This window comes from Panulirus ornatus, chromosome 7 (genome assembly GCF_036320965.1).
Source record: "Panulirus ornatus isolate Po-2019 chromosome 7, ASM3632096v1, whole genome shotgun sequence".
Classification (NCBI taxonomy): domain Eukaryota; kingdom Metazoa; phylum Arthropoda; class Malacostraca; order Decapoda; family Palinuridae; genus Panulirus; species Panulirus ornatus.
This window is the reverse complement of record NC_092230.1, coordinates 7247987-7270079: the sequence shown is the minus strand read 5'-3', so window position 1 is coordinate 7270079 and position 22093 is coordinate 7247987. Positions and strand designations below refer to the sequence as shown.

The 22093-nt window shown below is 40.7% G+C and overlaps 1 protein-coding gene and 1 long non-coding RNA gene across 7 annotated transcripts in view; one reads left to right on the top strand and one right to left on the bottom strand.

Moving 5' to 3' along the window:
• Positions 1-22093, bottom strand: part of LOC139749402 (uncharacterized) — a 135756-nt gene that overhangs the window by 12386 nt on the left and 101277 nt on the right. The gene's annotated exons all lie outside the window — the stretch shown is intronic.
• Positions 1-22093, top strand: part of LOC139749401 (uncharacterized) — a 370273-nt gene that overhangs the window by 325488 nt on the left and 22692 nt on the right. For all 5 annotated transcript variants that reach the window (XM_071663212.1, XM_071663214.1, XM_071663210.1 and 2 more), the window contains one exon: positions 5417-5539. In XM_071663212.1, the coding sequence (XP_071519313.1) occupies positions 5417-5539 (123 nt within the window). The remainder of the gene's footprint in view (positions 1-5416; positions 5540-22093) is intronic.

Here is a 22093-nt window from a genome sequence, read left to right as displayed (position 1 = left end):
AGGGACACTGCTGTTGACGGAGAAAAGGAGAGAGGCTGATCCATCATCAACCAAAGAGATAGATCAGCTAGAGAGAAAGCGAGATATGAAGGAGCAGTGTGAGGGAGGGAAGCCAAGAGAGGGGAGCTTAGAGATGAGACCCTGGTGCCACACTTTGTCAGAAGCCTTAGATATGTCATGGGCAGCTACACTTGACTCCTCAAAATCTTTCAGGGATGATGACTAGACATTAGTAAGAATATCACCCTTGAAATTGCCTCAAGGAAACCATAATGGTGATCAGAGAGAAGACTGTGATTTTTGAGGTGTTTAAGGATATGGGAGTTGAGGATGGATTCAAAGACTTTGGAAATGGTAGATGTCAAAGCAGTAGGACAATAGTTAGAGGGGCCTGAATGGTCACCCTTCTTAGGAATGAGATGTATCAATACATGCTTCCAAGGAGAAGAAAATTTTGGTTTTTAAACAGAAATGGAACAGGTAAGCAAGCACAGAAGTAAGTTCAGATTCACACTTTCAGTTCACTGGGATGGATGCCAACAGGACCATAATCCTTGCTTGTGTCCAGAGAAAGAAGTGCTTTTCAGGAGTCTGAAAAGAGATTACAAGAAGGGGCATAGGATTAGTAAGAGGAGCATGGAGAAGTGAAGGAATGTTAGTCACCAAAGGTGGAGTTAGAGGAGAAATGGGAACCAAAGAGAGTTACTTTGTCTATGGAAGAGACAGCTATAACACTGTCAGAGTGGAAAAGTGAAGGAAAGGTAGAGCAATAGAAGTTGTTAGAGATGCCCTTAGCTAAAGAGGAGAAAGACCAATCAATGGATGACGAAGAGAGGTTATCACACTTCCTTAGAATAAAGAAACGCTTTACCTCACAGATAATGTGCTTGCAGCAATTATGGGCAGTAATAAAAGCTGAATGGGAGCTAGAGGAAGGAGAGTTTTCCAAGCCTGATGTGCTTGATCCCTTGTCTGAATTGCCTCAGAACAGGTATGGTTGAACCATGCATTGGATGAAGAGATTGTCTCGGAGGAAGAGGGGATAAATGCTTCCATTCCTACAACAATAACTCTGCTATGCGTTTGTTGGAGACAGAAGCATCACCACATAAGAGACTAATTTACCTAGGGAAAGTCAGAAAAGTTACATAAGTTATTCCAGTCAGCTTTGTTAAGGTGACAGTATTTACTCTTAGAAGAGGATGCTGGAGGGAGAGGTACCATAAGAATAGATACATTTATGAGAAAGTGATCAGATGAACCAATTGGGGGTGAGATTGTATTTACAGCGAGATGGATTAGAGGTGAAAAACAAATCCAGATTATTAGGAAATTGGTTACATTGGTCAGGAATATGGGTAGGATGGGAGATGATTTGCTCTAAATCATTGAGAATGGAGACATGAGAGCTTCAGTCCCTCCACCATCCATATGAGGGGAATTCAACCATTCCCTTTAGTGAATGTTGAAATCCCCCAGGTAGAGGGTCTCAGCTTGTGGGTGAGAGGGTGTCACAGTCTCTTGGCAGGAGTTAGGATACTTGAAGATGGATATAAAATTTGTAGAATTAGGGGAGCAATAGGCAAAACAGGAACAGTTTGAAAGTAGGGAGACAGACCTTGAGCCACATAACAAAGTATGGAGACTCAAGGTCCTTGAAGCATGCATTAGGTGTATTGATGTTGAAATAAGTACAAACACTACTTTTGAACCAGAATCGTTAGTGGATGTTATAGTTAAATTTGAAAAAGGGACTAGTGAGAACATCATTAGACAACTGCATCTCAGACAGATATTAGGAGAGGTACTAGACAGATGGTGTTCAGCTGAAGATAGGTTACTAGAGAGTCCATGAATGTTGGTATAGTGATTAGAAAAAGAGGAAGGTTTAACAGAAAGGGAGAGGTCATGGAAGGGGCCAGTACTATGCTGCCAGAGCCCTCCCTTTCATTGGCAGTAGAGTCAGACAGAAACCCTGAGATGCTTAGCATCCCATGATGCTGGGACTAGGGACCATAGATTTGGCAGACTCTGTCATGATGATACTTATAAGTGTTAAAGTGGACAGAAATTTGCAAAAGTTCTCATGTGAAAAAAGAAGGTAATAATAATAAGCCAGGTTTGAGAAGGTGTATGGTGCTTGTAAGATGGTAGGACTAGCCCAGTAGTCCCATTTTGATGAGACAGAAAGTAAGACTAGCAATCCTGACATAGAAAGTGTAATGCTCCTCAGTTAGGATGGTAGTACTGCCATGGATGACTGTTGTCAACAACCTGCTACCTAATGGGTACCTAATGGGTACGGGATAGGATAATCCTTGAGTTAGCTTGGGTACTGAGAAGGGCCTATACACTACCACCTGAGCCCTTCCTGTCACAGATGGCAGAGTCACAGAATAAAGTATAGTCAGAGTATGCATTAAATTTGCAGGGGTCATGAGAGGGGGCCATTACTCTACTACCTGAGCCCTTCTCCTCACTGGCAGGAATGGCCCAACCCACCCCCATACACATGTATATACATACGTCCACACACGCAAATATACATACCTACACAGCTTTCCATGGTTTACCCCAGACGCTTCACATGCCCTGATTCAATCCACTGACAGCACGTCAACCCCGGTATACCACATCGATCCAATTCACTCTATTCCTTGCCCACCTTTCACCCTCCTGCATGTTCAGGCCCTGATCACTCAAAATCTTTTTCACTCCATCTTTCCACCTCCAATTTGGTCTCCCACTTCTCCTCGTTCCCTCCACCTCCGACACATATATCCTCTTGGTCAATCTTTCCTCACTCATTCTCTCCATGTGCCCAAACCATTTCAAAACACCCTCTTCTGCTCTCTCAACCACGCTCTTTTTATTTCCACACATCTCTCTTACCCTTGCATTACTTACTCGATCAAACCACCTCACACCACACATTGTCCTCAAACATCTCATTTCCAGCACATCCACCCTCCTGCGCACAACTCTATCCATAGCCCACACCTCGCAACCATACAACATTGTTGGAACCACTATTCCTTCAAACATACCCATTTTTGCTTTCCGAGATAATGTTCTCGACTTCCAAACATTCTTCAAGGCTCCCAGAATTTTCGCCCCCTCCCCCACCCTATGATCCACTTCCGCTTCCATGGTTCCATCTGCTGCCAGATCCACTCCCAGATATCTAAAACACTTTACTTCCTCCAATTTTTCTCCATTTAAACTTACCTCCCAATTGACTTGACCCTCAACCCTACTGTACCTAATAATCTTGCTCTTATTCAGTTTCACTCTTAACTTTCTTCTTTCACACACTTTACCAAACTCAGTCACCAGCTTCTGCAGTTTCTTACATGAATCAGCCACCAGCGCTGTATCATCAGCAAACAACAACTGACTCACTTCCCAAGCTCTCTCATCCCCAACAGACTGCATACTTGCCCCTCTTTCCAAAACTCTTGCATTCACCTCCCTAACAACCCCATCCATAAACAAATTAAACAACCATGGAGACATCACACACCCCTGCCGCAAACCTACATTCACTGAGAACCAATCACTTTCTTCTCTTCCTACACGTACACATGCCTTACATCCTCGATAAAAACTTTTCACTGCTTCTAACAACTTGCCTCCCACACCATATATATATATATTTTTTTTTTTTTTTTTTTCAAACTATTCGCCATTTCCCGCGTTAGCGAGGTAGCGTTAAGAACAGAGAACTGGGCCACTGAGGGAATATCCTCACCTGGCCCCCTTCTCTGTTCCTTCTTTTGGAAAATTGAAAAAAAAAAAAAATTGAGAGGGGAGGATTTCCAGCCCCCCGCTCCCTCCCCTTTTAGTCGCCTTCTACGACACGCAGGGAATACGTGGGAAGTATTCTTTCTCCCCTATCCCCTATATATATCTTTTCCTTTTCTTTCATACTATTTGCCATTTCCCGCGTTAGTGAGGTAGCGTTAAGAACAGAGGACTGGGCCTTTGAGGGAATATCCTCATCTGGCCCCCTTCTCTGTTCCTTCTTTGGGAAAAAAAAAACAAGAGGGGAGGATTTCCAGCCCCCCGCTCCCTTCCCTTTTAGTTGCCTTCTACGACATGCAGGGAGTACGTGGGAAGTATTCTTTCTTCCCTATCCACAAGGATAATAACACTACCTCGCTAAAGCGGGAAATGGCGAAGTTTGAAAGAAAAGAATATATATGTGTGTGTGTGTGTGTGTGTGTGTGTGTGTGGATAGGCCATTCTTTGTCTGTTCTGTTTCATGGAGCTACCTCATGATGCTGGATACAGCAATTAAGTATGATAATAATAATGATAAATATATACTGCTGCTTTGTCTGGGTGGTGTGCTAGTTTTCCCTCATCTATTTGCTTATGTCTTCAGGTGTTTTCATTTCATTATACTGGCAGGTTTTCTGCATCCCTAATGATAACTTGCATTTTTTTCAATTCTCCTTCAGTTTTCGTATCTGCCCCAAACCTCAGATTTCATTTTTGTGTGACAAACCTTTTGCTTATCCAAAGGGTGATAATATTTCTTCCACTGATGGGTCTTTCTGAACTTTGGCAAGGATCATCTCTCTTTCTTTTTGATACGGTTGATGTTTCTTGTACTGATATGCATTTATATTTTTTATTTTAATTCATTTTCAGATGACTGACACTCTTCCACCTCTTGATGTAAAACTTAACGCTCCTATATCACTTCCTATGATCCAGTTTCATGCAGTCCACGAATAACTTCACTCTTTGGACATGAACTATGCATATGGACCAAATGGCATCCCTCCACGTATTTTGAATGCGTGTGCCTCTATTCTTATACCTATATTTGCCCATTTGTCACATTTGGCTAAAAAGCAAAACTTTTCTCTCTTGAAAACATGCAGTTGTACAACTAATCCTAAAGAATGGTGACTGTTCTAATCCATTACACTAGTGTCCTTTTGCTGTAACTTGTACAATAAATTGAAATTTTAGATCTCTCCCCAGCTCTCGTTTCCTTAAGCATTCTTTCATATTGCAGTACTAATGTCAGGCACTCTTCTTTGAGAGACTGGAGAATCGCATGTTGTTGCCCTTGATGTTCTGTAAGCTTTTGATAGGTTATGGTGTAGTGGTTTTCCATCTTCTCATTCTGCAATTTACATCTTGATTTGTTGCAGATTTGGGTGATATATCTAGAATTGTCAGTTACTGTTCCCATTTTTTTAAGTATGCTCAGGCCAGCCCAAAACACTTAAGAAACTATCCCTTTTCAATAAAAATGATTTGGAAAGGTTTTAGAGTATGAAACAAGATTGACTGTGGGTAGACGTTTTACATTTATTGAGTATCGGATTTCCTAAATTCATGCAGTTATAATGTAGTTTTAGTACAGTTTAGGTTGTTAACTTTTGCTCTTTTATTGCAGATGAAACAAGTGGAGTAGGTGAGGAGTCAATGGTTAAGACAGTCCTGCAGGCATCAATCCAAGAAGGCAGGGTTGGTTCTCTGACTGTTGATCCTCAGTTCCTTCGAGTCAATCAGCTAGGAGGTACGCTGCCCATGACAAGTATTCTCTTTCAGGATCATCCTGGTGATAGGAATTTCAATGATTCTTCTACGAGTGTATCTTTAGGGGTAGAAGGTGTTACTCCTAGAACAAGACAAAAGCCATCCAGTTTTCTTACACCAAGGGATCCCAGTCATAGGTATGGTCTTGGTCAACAGTCAGAGACTGAGACTGTGCCAGAATTAGAATCTTACCCTGAATCAGTACCAGAACCCAACCCTGAGTTGGAATCCGAATCAAAGCCTGAGCCTGAATACCAGTCTGGGAGTTCATATGAAGATCAGCCAGTATCAGGGAGTAATCATGCATACAAACCAACACAGAATCAACACCCATCTTATCACGGAACTCCCTGGCATCTTTCTCAGCATCCACAGCCTGTGTATAGTATTAATGGACCTAGCCATGGAATTGGGTATAGAACCCATTCTCCACATTGGCTACCTGTAAATCCACAAATATTTGTGCATAGAAGACACAACCCACAGTGGCATCATCATCCAGGGCCTTTTCATAGTTTTGCTAGATTGGAAGGACAGTCTGAGATTGAGGAGCTGAGGACTGAAAACTCTAGTGATTCTTCTAAATTTGACTTGGTTTCAAGTGGGACATCTGCCAGAACGCCTTTCATTCCAGGAAGTAGGAAAGCAAATGTGGATACAATCCCAGCCTAAATTATTCACTGGTATAAAGACTCTCAAGAATCTTCCTTACATTTCATAGACAGTGACAATGATTGGAAAGATGTATTTTGAAGGTTTTGATTTTTTTTATTCATTTACATTAATTGTAGTATTTGTCAATTTTTTTCTTTTTTTTAGATTATACTAAATAAATAGTTCTGTTCATTATTATGAAATTGAAGAATATAAGAACTATATACAGCATGTAAATGGGAAGATTTTATATTACTAAGAGATTAGATTGACTTGGCTGTTTAAATCATGAATGCTTTTTAAGCATTGATAGAAATGATACATGCACAATCATCCTTATACATACAATTTATTACCGTATTACGGAATTCAGGACTGTATGCATGTTGTCTGATTGCAGTTTCTTTTGAAATGTTTCCTGAAAAATAATGAAAACTGGTTTCTCTGTAAACAAGCAGATGTAAACCGATTGTTGCAGAAGCAAAAGTGTTTGAAAATGGTGTTCATAGCATTTGAGGGGAAAAAAAAGCTTGGATAGAGTCTTTGGCACTAAAAATTATATAGTGTATAGGATTGTTTGTTTACAAGTTTGTAGTATATCACTTAACCCATCAGTTTATATGTGGCTGGAGTATTGATGTTTGGTAGAGAGATGGGGGCCAGAAAAATTTTGCAAGTTTTACTTTGATGGCCAGTAAGCCAAGCAAAGATACTGCTTATTCTTTTAAACAATATCCAGTACTGTTAACATAGAGCAGGATGGTGCATGCAAAACTTATTCTGGGTGATGCATGTCTCTTACAGCACATTTTTATCAACATAATCTTCATGCCTCTTTGGGTAAAATTCTAGTAAAAGCAGTGAAGGTTCCTTTTGTTAAAATAAGGCATGCAAATAGTCATGAAGTCAGTCTTAGTAGCAGAGGAGTAAAAACAGCAAAACATATGCTAATCAGCAAGATTGACAATAAGAACACTGAAATTGAAATTGGCAGTTATGCAAGAGGGAGAAAATGTCAAAAGCAGGGCTTACGTTAATGGTAAGAAGTATGAGTTTGAAAGTGGCATGCATCATGGAGTAAAATCATAATTTTTCTTGTCACAGAAAGGTTAATAATAGTAAAGATGGATAACATTGTACTGTAGTATGAATCTGGAGAGTTTAAGAATGGAGATAAAATGGATTATATACTGGTATAGTTGAGAATATTGCATGAATTAAATAAGCATTCTGGGGATGGTAAAGTCATCAAGACATAGGAATGTGAAACGTTAGAGTGGTTAAAGTTAGGAGAAGGGGTTGATTGTGAGGATTGGACAGATGTCTTTGTGACAGCTGTTGAAAGCTAGAGATATTTCAGAGGAGAATGCCAGGATATTTGGTACAGAGTCAAAAGTTGGCATGTTGATTATAATGGTGGAGGGATTAAACATTATTCACTTCTAATGACTACTTTGTGTGCTCAGTGGATGACTGAGATGATATTTTATTTTTGGGGAGGACTTTCACTTAAGCACACTGGTTTCAAGTTCAGGGTTTCTTGAAGTTACAAATTCAGTGGTAGTATGCACTTAATTAGCTCCATATAGATGGAAGTGAAGTTAGATATATAAGTAAAAGACAGCAGCTATGTTTGTTTGGGAATGTGAGGCAGTTAATGACTACATTGTATTTGTGACCAGGGACATCATTTTAATATTTTTTTATGTTAGTTGAGATGGCACAGGCAGCTGAAGCCCTAATCAAGGCCATCCAGTAAGATGAAAGCCGGCAAGGCAGCAGGTTTGGATGGTATTGCAGTGGAATTTATCAAAAAAGGGGGTGACTGTATTATTGACTGGTTGGTAAGGTTATTTAATGTATGTATGACTCATGGTGAGGTGCCTGAAGATTGGCAGAATGCCTGCATAGTGCCTTTGTACAAAGGCAAAGGGGATAAGAGTGAGTGCTCAAATTACAGAGGTATAAGTTTGTTGAGTATTCCTGGTAAATTATATGGGAGGGTATTGATTGAGAGGGTGAAGGCATGTACAGAGCATCAGATTGGGGAAGAGCAGTGTGGTTTCAGAAGTGGTAGAGGATGTGTGGATCAGGTGTTTGCTTTGAAGAATGTATGTGAGAAATACTTAGAAAAGCAAATGGATTTGTATGTAGCATTTATGGATCTGGAGAAGGCATATGATAGAGTTGATAGAGATGCTCTTTGGAAGGTATTAAGAATACATGGTGTGGGAGGCAAGTTGTTAGAAGCAGTGAAAAGTTTTTATCGAGGATGTAAGGCATGTGTACGTGTAGGAAGAGAGGAAAGTGATTGGTTCTCAGTGAATGTAGGTTTGTGGCAGGGGTGTGTGATGTCACCATGGTTGTTTAATTTGTTTATGGATGGGGTTGTTAGGGAGGTGAATGCAAGAGTTTTGGAAAGAGGGGCAAGTATGAAGTCTGTTGGGGATAAGAGAGCTTGGGAAGTGAGTCAGTTGTTGTTTGCTGATGATACAGCGCTGGTGGATGATTCATGTGAGAAACTGCAGAAGCTGGTGACTGAGTTTGGTAAAGTGTGTGAAAGAAGAAAGTTAAGAGTAAATGTGAATAAGAGCAAGGTAATTAGGTACAGTAGGGTTGAGGGTCAAGTCAATTGGGAGGTAAGTTTGAATGGAGAAAAACTGGAGGAAGTAAAGTGGTTTAGATATCTGGGAGTGGATCTGGCAGCGGATAGAACCATGGAAGCGGAAATGGATCATAGGGTGGGGGAGGGGGCGAAAATCCTGGGAGCCTTGAAGAATGTGTGGAAGTCGAGAACATTATCTCGGAAAGCAAAAATGGGTATGTTTGAAGGAATAGTGGTTCCAACAATGTTGTATGGTTGCGAGGCGTGGGCTATGGATAGAGTTGTGCGCAGGAGGATGGATGTGCTGGAAATGAGATGTTTGAGGACAATGTGTGGTTTGAGGTGGTTTGATCGAGTAAGTAACGTAAGGGTAAGAGAGATGTGTGGAAATAAAAAGAGCGTGGTTGAGAGAGCAGAAGAGGGTGTTTTGAAATGGTTTGGGCACATGGAGAGAATGAGTGAGAAAAGATTGACCAAGAGGATATATGTGTCGGAGGTGGAGGGAACGAGGAGAAGTGGGAGACCAAATTGGAGGTGGAAAGATGGAGTGAAAAAGATTTTGTGTGATCGGGGCCTGAACATGCAGGAGGGTGAAAGGAGGGCAAGGAATAGAGTGAATTGGAGCGATGTGGTATACCGGGGTTGACGTGCTGTCAGTGGATTCAATCAAGGCATGTGAAGCGTCTGGGGTAAACCATGGAAAGCTGTGTAGGTATGTATATTTGCGTGTGTGGACGTTTGTATATACATGTGTATGGGGGGGGGGTTGGGCCATTTCTTTCATCTGTTTCCTTGCGCTACCTCGCAAACGCGGGACACAGCGACAAAGTATAATAAATATAATAAATAAGATATATATATATATATATATATATATATATATATATATATATATATATATATTTTTTTTTTTTTTTTTTTTTTTTTTATACCTCGTCGCTGTCTCCCGCATTTGCGAGGTAGCGCAAGGAAACAGACGAAAGAAATGGCCCAACCCCCCCCCACACACATGTACATACACACGTCCACACACGCAAATATACATACCTACACAGCTTTCCATGGTTTACCCCGGACGCCCCACATGCCTTGATTCAATCCACTGACAGCACGTCAACCCCTGTATACCACATCGCTCCAATTCACTCTATTCCTTGCCCTCCTTTCACCCTCCTGCATGTTCAGGCCCCGATCACACAAAATCCTTTTCACTCCATCTTTCCACCTCCAATTTGGTCTCCCTCTTCTCCTCGTTCCCTCCACCTCCGACACATATATCCTCTTGGTCAATCTTTCCTCACTCATTCTCTCCATGTGCCCAAACCATTTCAAAACACCCTCTTCTGCTCTCTCAACCACGCTCTTTTTATTTCCACACATCTCTCTTACCCTTACGTTACTCACTCGATCAAACCACCTCACACCACACATTGTCCTCAAACATCTCATTTCCAGCACATCCATCCTCCTGCGCACAACTCTATCCATAGCCCACGCCTCGCAACCATACAACATTGTTGGAACCACTATTCCTTCAAACATACCCATTTTTGCTTTCCGGGATAATGTTCTCGACTTCCACACATTTTTCAAGGCTCCCAAAATTTTCGCCCCCTCCCCCACCCTATGATCCACTTCCGCTTCCATGGTTCCATCCGCTGACAGATCCACTCCCAGATATCTAAAACACTTCACTTCCTCCAGTTTTTCTCCATTCAAACTCACCTCCCAATTGACTTGACCCTCAACCCTACTGTACCTAATAACCTTGCTCTTATTCACATTTACTCTTAACTTTCTTCTTCCACACACTTTACCAAACTCCGTCACCAGCTTCTGCAGTTTCTCACATGAATCCGCCACCAGCGCTGTATCATCAGCGAACAACAACTGACTCACTTCCCAAGCTCTCTCATCCCCAACAGACTTCATACTTGCCCCTCTTTCCAAGACTCTTGCATTTACCTCCCTAACAACCCCATCCATAAACAAATTAAACAACCATGGAGACATCACACACCCCTGCCGCAAACCTACATTCACTGAGAACCAATCACTTTCCTCTCTTCCTACACGTACACATGCCTTACATCCTCGATAAAAACTTTTCACTGCTTCTAACAACTTGCCTCCCACACCATATATTCTTAATACCTTCCACAGAGCATCTCTATCAACTCTATCATATGCCTTCTCCAGATCCATAAATGCTACATACAAATCCATTTGCTTTTCTAAGTATTTCTCACATACATTCTTCAAAGCAAACACCTGATCCACACATCCTCTACCACTTCTGAAACCACACTGCTCTTCCCCAATCTGATGCTCTGTACATGCCTTCACCCTCTCAATCAATACCCTCCCATATAATTTACCAGGAATACTCAACAAACTTATACCTCTGTAATTTGAGCACTCACTCTTATCCCCTTTGCCTTTGTACAATGGCACTATGCACGCATTCCGCCAATCCTCAGGCACCTCACCATGAGTCATACATACATACATACATACATACATACATATATATATATATATATATATATATATATATATATATATATATATATATATATATATATATATATATATATATGGTATAGGATGTGTGCATCAGGTGTTTGCTTTGAAGAATGTATGTGAGAAATACTTAGAAAAGCAAATGGATTTGTATGTAGCATTTATGGATCTGGACAAGGCATATGATATAGTTGATAGAGATGCTCTGTGGAAGGTATTAAGAATATATGGTGTGGGAGGCAGGTTGTTAGAGGCAGTGAAAAGTTTCTGTCGAGGACGTAAGGCATGTGTACGTGTAGGAAGAAAGGAAAGTGATTGTTTCTCAGTGAATGTCGGTTTGCGGCAGGGGTGCGTGATGTCTCCATGGTTGTTTGATTTGTTTATGGATGGGGTTGTTAGGGAGGTGAATGCAAGAGTTTTGGAGAGAGGGGCAAGTATGCAGTCTGTTGTGGATGAGAGGGCTTAGGAAGTGAGTCAGTTGTTGTTCACTGATGATACGGCACTGGTGGCTGATTTGGGTGAGAAACTGCAGAAGCTGGTGACTGAGTTTGGTAAAGTGTGTGAAAGAAGAAAGCTGAGAGTAAATGTGAATAAGGGCAAGGTTATTAGGTACAGTAGGCTTGAGGAACAAGTCATTTGGGAGGTAAGTTTGAATGGAGAAAAACTGGTGGAAGTGAAGTGTTTTAGATATCTAGGTGTGGATTTAGCAGTGGATGGAACCATGGAAGTGGAAGTGAAACATTGGGTGGGGGAGGAGGCGAAAGTTCTGGGAGCATTGAGGAATGTATGGAAGTCGAGAACGTTATCTTGAAAAGCAAAAATGGGTATATTTCAAGGAATAGTGGTTCCAACAGTATTATATGGTTGCAAGGCATGGGCTATAGATAGAATTGTGCGGAGGAGGGGGGATGTGTTGGAAATGAGATGTTTGAGGACAATATGTGGTGTGAGGTGGTTTGATTGAGTAAGTAATGAAAGGGTGGAGAGATGTGTGATAATAAAAAGTGTGGCTGAGAGAGCAGAAGAGGGTGTTTTGAAATGGTTTGGTCACATGGAGAGAATGAGTGAGGAAAGATTGACCAAGAGGATATATGTGTCAGAGATGGAGGGAAAAATGAGAAGTGGGAGACCAAATTGGAGGTAGAAAGATGGAGTGAAAAAGATTTTGAATGATCAGGGCCTGAACATGCAGGAGGGTGAAAGGTGTGCAAGGAATAAACTGAATTGGAATAATGTGGTTTACCAGGGTCTACGTGCTGTCATTGGATTGAACCAGGGCATATGAAGTGTCTGGGGTAAACCATGGAAAGTTGTGTGGGGCCTGGATGTGGAAAGGGAGCTGTGGTTTTGGTGCATTATACATGACAGCTAGAGACTGAGTGTGAACGAATGTGGCCTTTGTTGTCTTTTCCTAGCGCTACCTCGTGCACATGCAGGGGGAGGAGGTTGTTATTTCATGTGTAGCGGGGTAGCAACGGGAATGAATAAGGGCAGACTATGAATTATGTACATGTGTATATATGTATATGTCTGTGTGTATATATATATGGATGTGTTGAGATGTATAGGTATGTACATGTGTGTGTGTGGGTGTGTATGTATATACATGTGTATGTGGGTGGGTTGGGCCATTCTTTCATCTGTTTCCTTGTGCTACCTCGCTAACTCGGGAGACAGTGACAAAGTATAATAAATAATATATATATATATATATATGAATAATATATTATTATATATATATATATATATATATATATATATATATATATATATATATATATATATATATATATATATATATAAATATAAATAATATATTATTCATATATTAATTATATTTTTTCGCTGTCTCCTGCATTAATGAGGTAGCGCAAGGAGACAGACGAAAGAATGACCAACCCACCCACATACACATGTATATACATACACGTCCACACACACACATATACATACCTATACATCTTAATGTAAGCATATATATACACACAGACATATACATATATACACATGTATATAATTCATACTGTCTGACCTTATTCATTCCTGTTGCCACCCCGCCACACATGAAATTACAACACCCTCCCCCCCTCATGTGTGTGATGTAGCACAAGGAAAAGACAACAAAGGCCACATTCATTCACACTCAGTCTCTAGCTGTCATGTATAATGCACCGAAACCACAGATCCCTTTCCACATCCAGGCCCCACAGAACTTTCCATGGTTTACCCCAGATGCTTCACATGCCCTGGTTCAGTCCAGTGACCGCACCTCAACCCCAGTATACCACATAGTTCCAATTCACTCTATTCCTTGCATGCCTTTCACCCTCCTGCATGTTCAGGCCCTGATCACTCAAAATCTTTTTCACTCTACCATTCCACCTCCAATTTGATCTCCCACTTCTCCTCGTTCCCTCCACCTCTGACACATATATCCTCTTGGTCAATCTTTCCTCACTCATTCTCTCCATGTGACCAAACCATTTCAAAACACCCTCTTCTGCTCTCTCCACCACACTCTTTTTATTACCACATAACTCTCTTACCCTATTATTACTTACTCGATCAAACCACCTCACACCAAATATTGCCCTCAAGCATCTCATTTCTAGCACATCCACCCTCCTCCGCACAACTCTATCTATAGCCCATGCCTCGCAACCCATATAACATTTTTGGAACCACTATTCCTTCAAACATACCCATTTTTGCTTTCCGAGATAATGTTCTCGACTTCCACACATTCTTCAACGCTCCCAGAACTTTTGCCCCCTCCCCCACCCTATGATCCACTTCCGCTTCCATGGTTCCATCTGCTGCCAGATCCACTCCCAGATATCTAAAACACTTCACTTCCTTCAGTTTTTCTTCATTCAAACTTACCTCCCAATTGACTTGACCCTCAACCCTACTGTACCTAATAACCTTGCTCTTATTCACATTTACTCTCAGCTTTCTTCTTTCACACACTTTACCAAACTCAGTCACCAGCTTCTGCAGTTTCTCACACGAATCAGCCACCAGCGCTGTATCATCAGCGAACAACAACTAACTCACTTCCCAAGCTCTCTCATTCACAACAGACTGCATACTTGCCCCTCTTTCCAAAACTCTTGCATTCACCTCCCTAACAACCCCACCCATAAACAAATTAAACAACCATGGAGACATCACACACCCCTGCCGCAAACCGACATTCACTGAGAACCAATCACTTTCCTCTCTTCCTACTCATACACATGCCTTACATCTTCGATAAAAACTTTTCACTGCTTCTAACAACTTGCCTCCCACAAAATATATTCTTAATACCTTCCACAGAGCATCTCTATCAACTCTATCATATGCCTTCTCCAGGTCCATAAATGTTACACAGAAATCCATTTGCTTTTCTAAGTATTTCTCGCATACATTCTTCAAAGCAAACACCTGATCCACACAGCCTCTACCACTTCTGAAACCACACGGCTCTTCCCCAATCTGATGCTCTGTACATGCTTTCACCCTCTCAATCAATACCCTCCCATATAATTTCCCAGGAATACTCAACAAACTTATACCTCTGTAATTTGAGCACTCACTTTTATCCCCTTTGTCTTTGTACAATGGCACTATGCAAGCATTCTGCCAATCCTCAGGAACCTCACCATGAATCATACATACATTAAATAACCTTACCAAACAGTCAACAATAAAGTCACCCCCTTTTTTAATAAATACCACTGCAATACCATCCAAACCCGCTGCCTTGCCGGCTTTCATCTTCCACAAAGCTTTTACTACCTCTTCTCTGTTTACCAAATCGTTCTCCCTAACCCTCTCACTTTGCACACCACCTCGGCCAAAACACCCTACATCTGCCACTCTATCATCAAACACATTCAACAAACCTTCAGAATACTTACTCCATCTCCTTCTCACATCACCACTACTTGTTATCACCTACCCGTTAGCCCCCTTTACTGAAGTTCCCACTGATTCCCTTGTCTTACGCACTTTATTTACCTCCTTCCAAAACATCTTTTTATTCTCCCTAAAATTTAATGATACTCTCTCACCCTAACTCTCATTTGCCCTGTTTTTCACCTCTTGCACCTCTCTCTTGACCTCCTGCCTCTTTCTTTTATACATCTCCCAGTTATTTGCATTATTTCCCTGCAAAAATCGTCCAAATGCCTCTCTCTTCTCTTTCACTAACAACCTTACTTCTTCATCCCACCACTCACTACCCTTTCTAATCTGCCCACTTCCCACACTTCTCATGCCACAAGCATCTTTTGTGCAAGCCATCACTGCTTCACTAAATACATCCCATTCCTCCCCCATTCCCCTCATGTCCTTTGTTCTCACCTTTTTACATTCTGTACTCATTCTTTCCTGGTACTTCCTCACACAAGTCTTCTTCCCAAGCTCACTTACTCTCACCACTCTCTTCACCCCAACATTCTCTCTTCTTTTCTGAAAACCTCTACAAATCTTCACCTTTGCCTTCACAAGATAATGATCAGACATCCCTCCAGTTGCACCTCTTAGTACATTAACATCCAAAAGTCTCTCTTTCACGTGCCTATCAATTCACACATAATCCATTAACACTCTCTGTCCATCTCTCCTACTTACATACGTATACTTATGTATATCTCTCTTTTTAAACCAGGTATTCCTAATCTTCAGTCCTTTTTCAGCATATATATCTACAAGCTCTTCACCATTTCCATTTACAATACTGAACACCCCATGTACACCAATTATTCCCTCAACTGCCACATTACTCACTTTTGCATTGAAATCACCCATCACTATAACCCGGTGTCGTGCATCAAAACTACTAACACACTCACTCAGCTGCTCCCAAAACACTTGCCTCTCATGATCTTTCTTCTCATGCCCAGGTGCATATGCACCAATAATCACCTGTCTCTCTCCATCCACTTTCAGTCTTAGCCATATCAATCTAGAGTTTACTTTCTTAAACTCTTATCACATACTCCCACCACTCCTGTTTCAGGAGTAGTGCTACTCCTTCCCTTGCTCATCCTCTCACTAACCCCTGACTTTACTCCCAAGACGTTCCCAAACCACTCTTCCCCTTTACCCCTGAGCTTCGTTTCACTCAGAGCCAAAACATCCAGGTTCCTTTCCTCAAACATACTACCTATCTATCCTTTTTTCTCATCTTGGTTACATCCACACACATTTAGACACCCCAGTCTGAGCCTTCGAGGACGATGAGCACTCCCCGTGTGACTCCTTCTTCTGTTTCCCCTTTAAGAAAATTAAAATACAAGGAGGGGAGGGTTTCCAACCGCCTGCTCCCGTCCTCTTTAGTCGCCTTCTACGACACGTGAGGAATGCGTGGGAAGTATTCTTTCTCCCCTATCCCTGGGGAGTGATCGGGGCCTGAACATGCAGGAGGGTGAAAGGCGTGCAAGGAATAGAGTGAATTGGAACGATGTGGCATACCGGGCTCGATGTACTGTCAATGGATTGAACTAGGGCATGTGAAGCATCTGGGGTAAACCATGGAAAGTTCTGTGGGGCCTGGATATGGAAAGGGAGCTGTGGTTTCGGTGCATTATTACATGACTGCTAGAGACCGTGTGAACGAATGTGGCCTTTGTTGTCTTTTCCTAGCGCTACCTCGCACACATGAAGGGGGAGGGGGTTGTTATTCCATGTATGGCGAGGTGGCGATGGGAATAAATAAAGGCAGACCGTATGAATTATGTACATGTGTATATATGTATATGTCTGTGTGTGTATATATATGTGTACATTGAGATGTATAGGTATGTATATTTGCGTGTGTGGACGTGTATGTATATACATGTGTATGGGGGTGGGTTGGGCCATTTCTTTTGTCTTTTTCCTAGCGCTACCTCGCAAACACGAGGCTTTGTTTTTTTTTTTTTTTTTTTTTTTTTTTTTTCTTTTATTTTTGCCATTTCTCATGTGAGCAAGGTAATGTCAAGAACATATGACAGAGCCTTTGAGGGAAAATTCCTCACTTGGCTCCCATAGACTGCATACCCGTCTCTCTCTCCGAGACTCTCACACATACCTCCCGAACCACCTCATCCATAAACATATAAAACAACCATAACATCACACACCCTTCATCACAGGCCAACCTTCACTTGGAGCAGCTCACTTTCTTCTCTTCCTACTCGAACACATGCCTTAAACCATTGATAAAAACTTTTAACTGCTTCTAACAGCTTTCTTCCTACACTGTATATTCTTAAGACATTTCCAAAGACATCTTTTATCAACTCCATCATATGCTTTCCAGATCCATAAATGCTGCATACAAATCCATCTTTTCTCTAAGTATTTCTCACATACATTCTTTAAAGGAGAAACCTGATCCACACATCCTGTCCCACAATGAAACCACACTGCTACTCTCCAGTCTGATGCTCTGTACATGCCTTCAGACACCCAGTCACTACCCTGACTGGGTACACTCCTGAAACTTGTATCTCTGTGGTTTGAATACTCACCTTTATCCCCTTTGCCTTTATACATGAGCACTATACATACATCCTACCAATCCCCACACCTCAACATGATCCATAGATACAGAGGAAATCCTTACCAACCAATCAGTAACACAGTCAACACCTTTCTTGTTAAATTCAATTTCACGATCTATTCTGGCCACCTTGTCACATTTCATCTTACATAAGGCTTTCACTACCTCTTCTCTCTTCACCAAACCGCTCTCCATTGTTCTCACTTCTCCCTTATCCCCTTTGTCTTTATACATGGGCACTACACATACATCCTACCAATCCCCACACACCTCACCATGATCCATACATACATAGGATATCCTTTCCAACCAATCAGTAATACAGTCAACCCCTTTCTTGATAAATTCAAATTCACCATCTACTCTGGCCACCTTGTCACGTTTCATCTTACATAAGGCTTTCACTACCTCTTCTGTCTTCACCAAACCACTCTCCATTGCTCTCACTTCACATGCCACCCCAGTCCAAACATCCTTCATCTGCTATCCCATTATCAAACTGCTTTTTACCATTTCCCCTTTGCCACCTTCACTGATGTTCCTTCCTGTTCTTTTGTTTTTCCCAAAAGTTTACTGATACCTGCACACCCCAACCCTTGTTTGCCCCATTTTTTAACCCCAGCACCTTCCTCTTGCTCTTTTCTCTTATACATCCTGCAATTACTTGCACTTCTTCCTTGTAAGTACCACCTTAACCTCTCCCTTTTCTTTCTCACTAGCAACATTATTTCTTCACCCTACCATTCACTACCCTTTCTAATCTGCCCACCTCCCAGCTTTCTCATGCAACATGCATCTTTCGCACATGTCAGCACTGCTTCCCTAAATACCTCCCATTCCTCATCCACTCCCCTTGCTTTACTTACTTTCACCTTTTGTCTTTCTACACTCAATCTCTCTTGTTATTTCTTCACACGTTTCTTTTCCAAGTTCACTCACTCTCACCACTCCTCTCACTGCCATTGTTTCCTCTATTCCAAAAACCTCTACAAATCTTCATTCTGCTGCACAAGGTAGTGATCAGACATCCCACCAGCTGTTCCTCTCAACACATTTACAGCTAAAAGTCTCTCTTTTACATATCAATCAATTACTTTGTAATCAGATAATGTCTGCTGACCCTTTCTATTACTAACATATATATACTTGTGTATGACCCTCTTTTCAAGCCAGCTATTCCAGGTCATCAGTCTTTTTTTTTTTCTTCTTCTTCTTCTTCTTCTTCTTCTTCTTCTTTTTAGCACACAGCTCCACAAGCTGTTCACCATTTCCATTCATAATACTGAATACCCAATGTGCCCCAACCCATCACTAGCACTTGGTATTATACATCAAAACTGTAGACACTCTCGGTTACTCCCAGAACACATGCCTCTCTTGATCTTTCTTCAGATAGCTGGGTGCGTAAACACTAATAATCACCCTTCTGTTGCCATCCACTTTCATTTTTACCCCATCAATCAAGAATTTACTTCATAATACACTTTCACACTCCCTTAACTCTTGCTTCAGGAGTAGTTCTACTCCTTCCTGAGCTCTTATCTTCTCACCAACCCCTGACTTTACTCTTAAGACATTTCCAAACCATTCTTTCCCTTTACCCTTGAACTTTGTTTCATCCAGAGCCAGAAACATCCAGTTTTCTGTTCACAAGCATATTACCTATCTCTTCTCTTCTTGTTATCGCCACACACATTTAGACACCCCAGCCTGAGCCTTGAGAAGGATGAGCACTCCATGCTTGGCTCCTTATTCTGTTCTATCTTTAAAAAGTTGAAATACAAGAAGGGGGATTTCTAGCACGCCACTTCCATCCCTTCTAGTCACCTTCTACAACATGTAGGGAATATGAAGGTCGAATTCCGTCTTTATCCAAGTAATATTATTATTATCATTATTATTATAAAATTCCGTCTCTACCCAAGAAATATTATTATTATTATTATTTAATGAATGTAATATATGAATGTTGTGGACTTCACCTGCAAGTGGGAATGCAGTGGGAGGAAAATTTTCTTTAACAAGGCTGTGTGTTTGTCAGAAGATGGAAGGAAGTACAGCTTTATTGAGGACATTTCTGCACCATAGGATTTCACTTGACCTTGTTCCTGTACAGAGTTAAGCCTTTAAGGTGTAGGAACTTCATAAAAGGGGTCCAGAAGTTGTATAACTAATTGTACTGAGAGATAGATAGATCTATACAGACAGTGTAGGTACTTAATTGTAATACTCTTGAAGAATGGTCACTTCTGGAAAAAAATAACAGTAAAACTATTCTAAGACTACTGGAAGGAATGAAGTTTTGTTTTCTTCTCTGCTTCCTTTGTACTTCTGGATTCTTTAAGCAGTATAGCCAAGAATAGCATGACACCATTTTATGGCATGTTTATACAGAATGTATGCAGTACACTTGGTTGGTGCCTTGTTTCTGTTTTACTATGATTTTTTATTGGGCTTAGCACAGATGCCTTTTCATTAGATACACAAACAAATATCTGAGCAGTGACTGAAAATTAAAATTCTTTTTTCCTTACTTTATATATCTTTTATCAAGATTTCCACGAAAGTTAAAGTGAAGAGGAATTAGATAAGCATTTGAGAATTCATGAATAGCAAATTAGAAGTACAAAAAAAATCTACATAAAATCAGTTTAGTGTGTGTTTGTGTATGTGATAAATTCTTATAAAGGCAAATCACTGTACCCTGTACACAGTAGTAATTTCTGGCTAGCTATACAAAAGGTTGTGGGTTGTACCTATGTGGGTCCATCCTTCTCTTTAAATGCTTGCTTTTCAAGTAGGTTATGGGTTATATCACTACGAATCAATCAGTTCTTAAATCACTTTGCAAAAGATTATGGATTAAAATCTTCTTGGCCGCCACATCTGTCTCTGCACTCTTTAGATCTTAATGCTTTTCTTTATGTTTTTTTTTATCTATTTGATCTGTCAAAGAGAAGATACTGGAGCTTGATATGAATTATTGTTTTTGTATGGTTTTTGTATTTAGTAGGATCTACTCCTTCACTAACCTAACTATAGGGCTACTAACTATGAGCTATGACATAGCTGGTACACATGAATGTTTTACTGTGTACATGCTTCATTATTAAAACTCTGATATATAATTTTCAGATCACACATTTGATTTGTTTGGAAAAATGCCTTGGTACATGTAAAGTCTTTATAGCTATGCATGAACACAACACTACATTGTAAAGTTTATTAGAATGCTTTATATACATTAATTTTCTTTTTTGTCATTTTGACGAATTTTTTATGCACGTTTTACTCATGAGTAGCCTTTCAATAAAATGAAAGTGCAGTTTGTATTGTATGTATTTTTGATTTTTCCCAACAGTTATTCATTTTCCACTTGTCCAATGCATTTTCCAACATCCCAGCAGATAATGAGGATATTTTCTATCATCTTCACTGAAATTTTCAGGAGACTGACTTTGTTGTGGACACAAAATGTAATTACTTTGTAGGAGAAAAGTCTCATTATTACAACTGAGCAGGATTATATCTTTTTAATATAACTTCTCTTGCAGTTTTAGAGTGATGGGCAATTGTTTGAACCAATTTAGTACCAAAGTCCCTGTAGCCAAATGGAAAGCATGTCACAAAAACATTTTGGTGGCTTATGATTCAAATTTCCTCTATGAAGTAACACCAAGATGTATATGATAAACACAGGGACTAATATAACTGAGACAATGAGATAAAACTGAATTCTGGATTAAGTAGGGCATCTGTATGGTGTGTGCAGAGGTATTAACTCTCATATCACAGCCTGAATAAGGTTAGGTTGGCTGCCTTCCACTACTACCTGTGGAGTTATGTGCTGAAAAAGAGTCTAGTGACTGGGAATACCTTGTTTAAAAGAGGGGAGTCACAAGTATACATGGGTGAGTACGAAATGTGGCCAGAGGGCATTATTGGATTATGCATTAACTGAAAGAGACTCTAAGATGTGTATGTGTTGAGAGGGGCAGCTGGTGGGATGTCTGACCATTAACTGGTGGAGGCAAGGATGGAGATTTGTGGGGTATTTTGGAAAAGAAGGAACAATATGGATAAGAAAAGGGTGGTGAAAGAAAGTGAGCTTGGAAAAGAGATGTCTGTACGAAATACAGGGAGAGATTGGTTGTACATAGCAAAGGGTGAGAGTAAACAAAGCACAGGGAGTAGGTGAGGAAGGGGAGATAATTAGG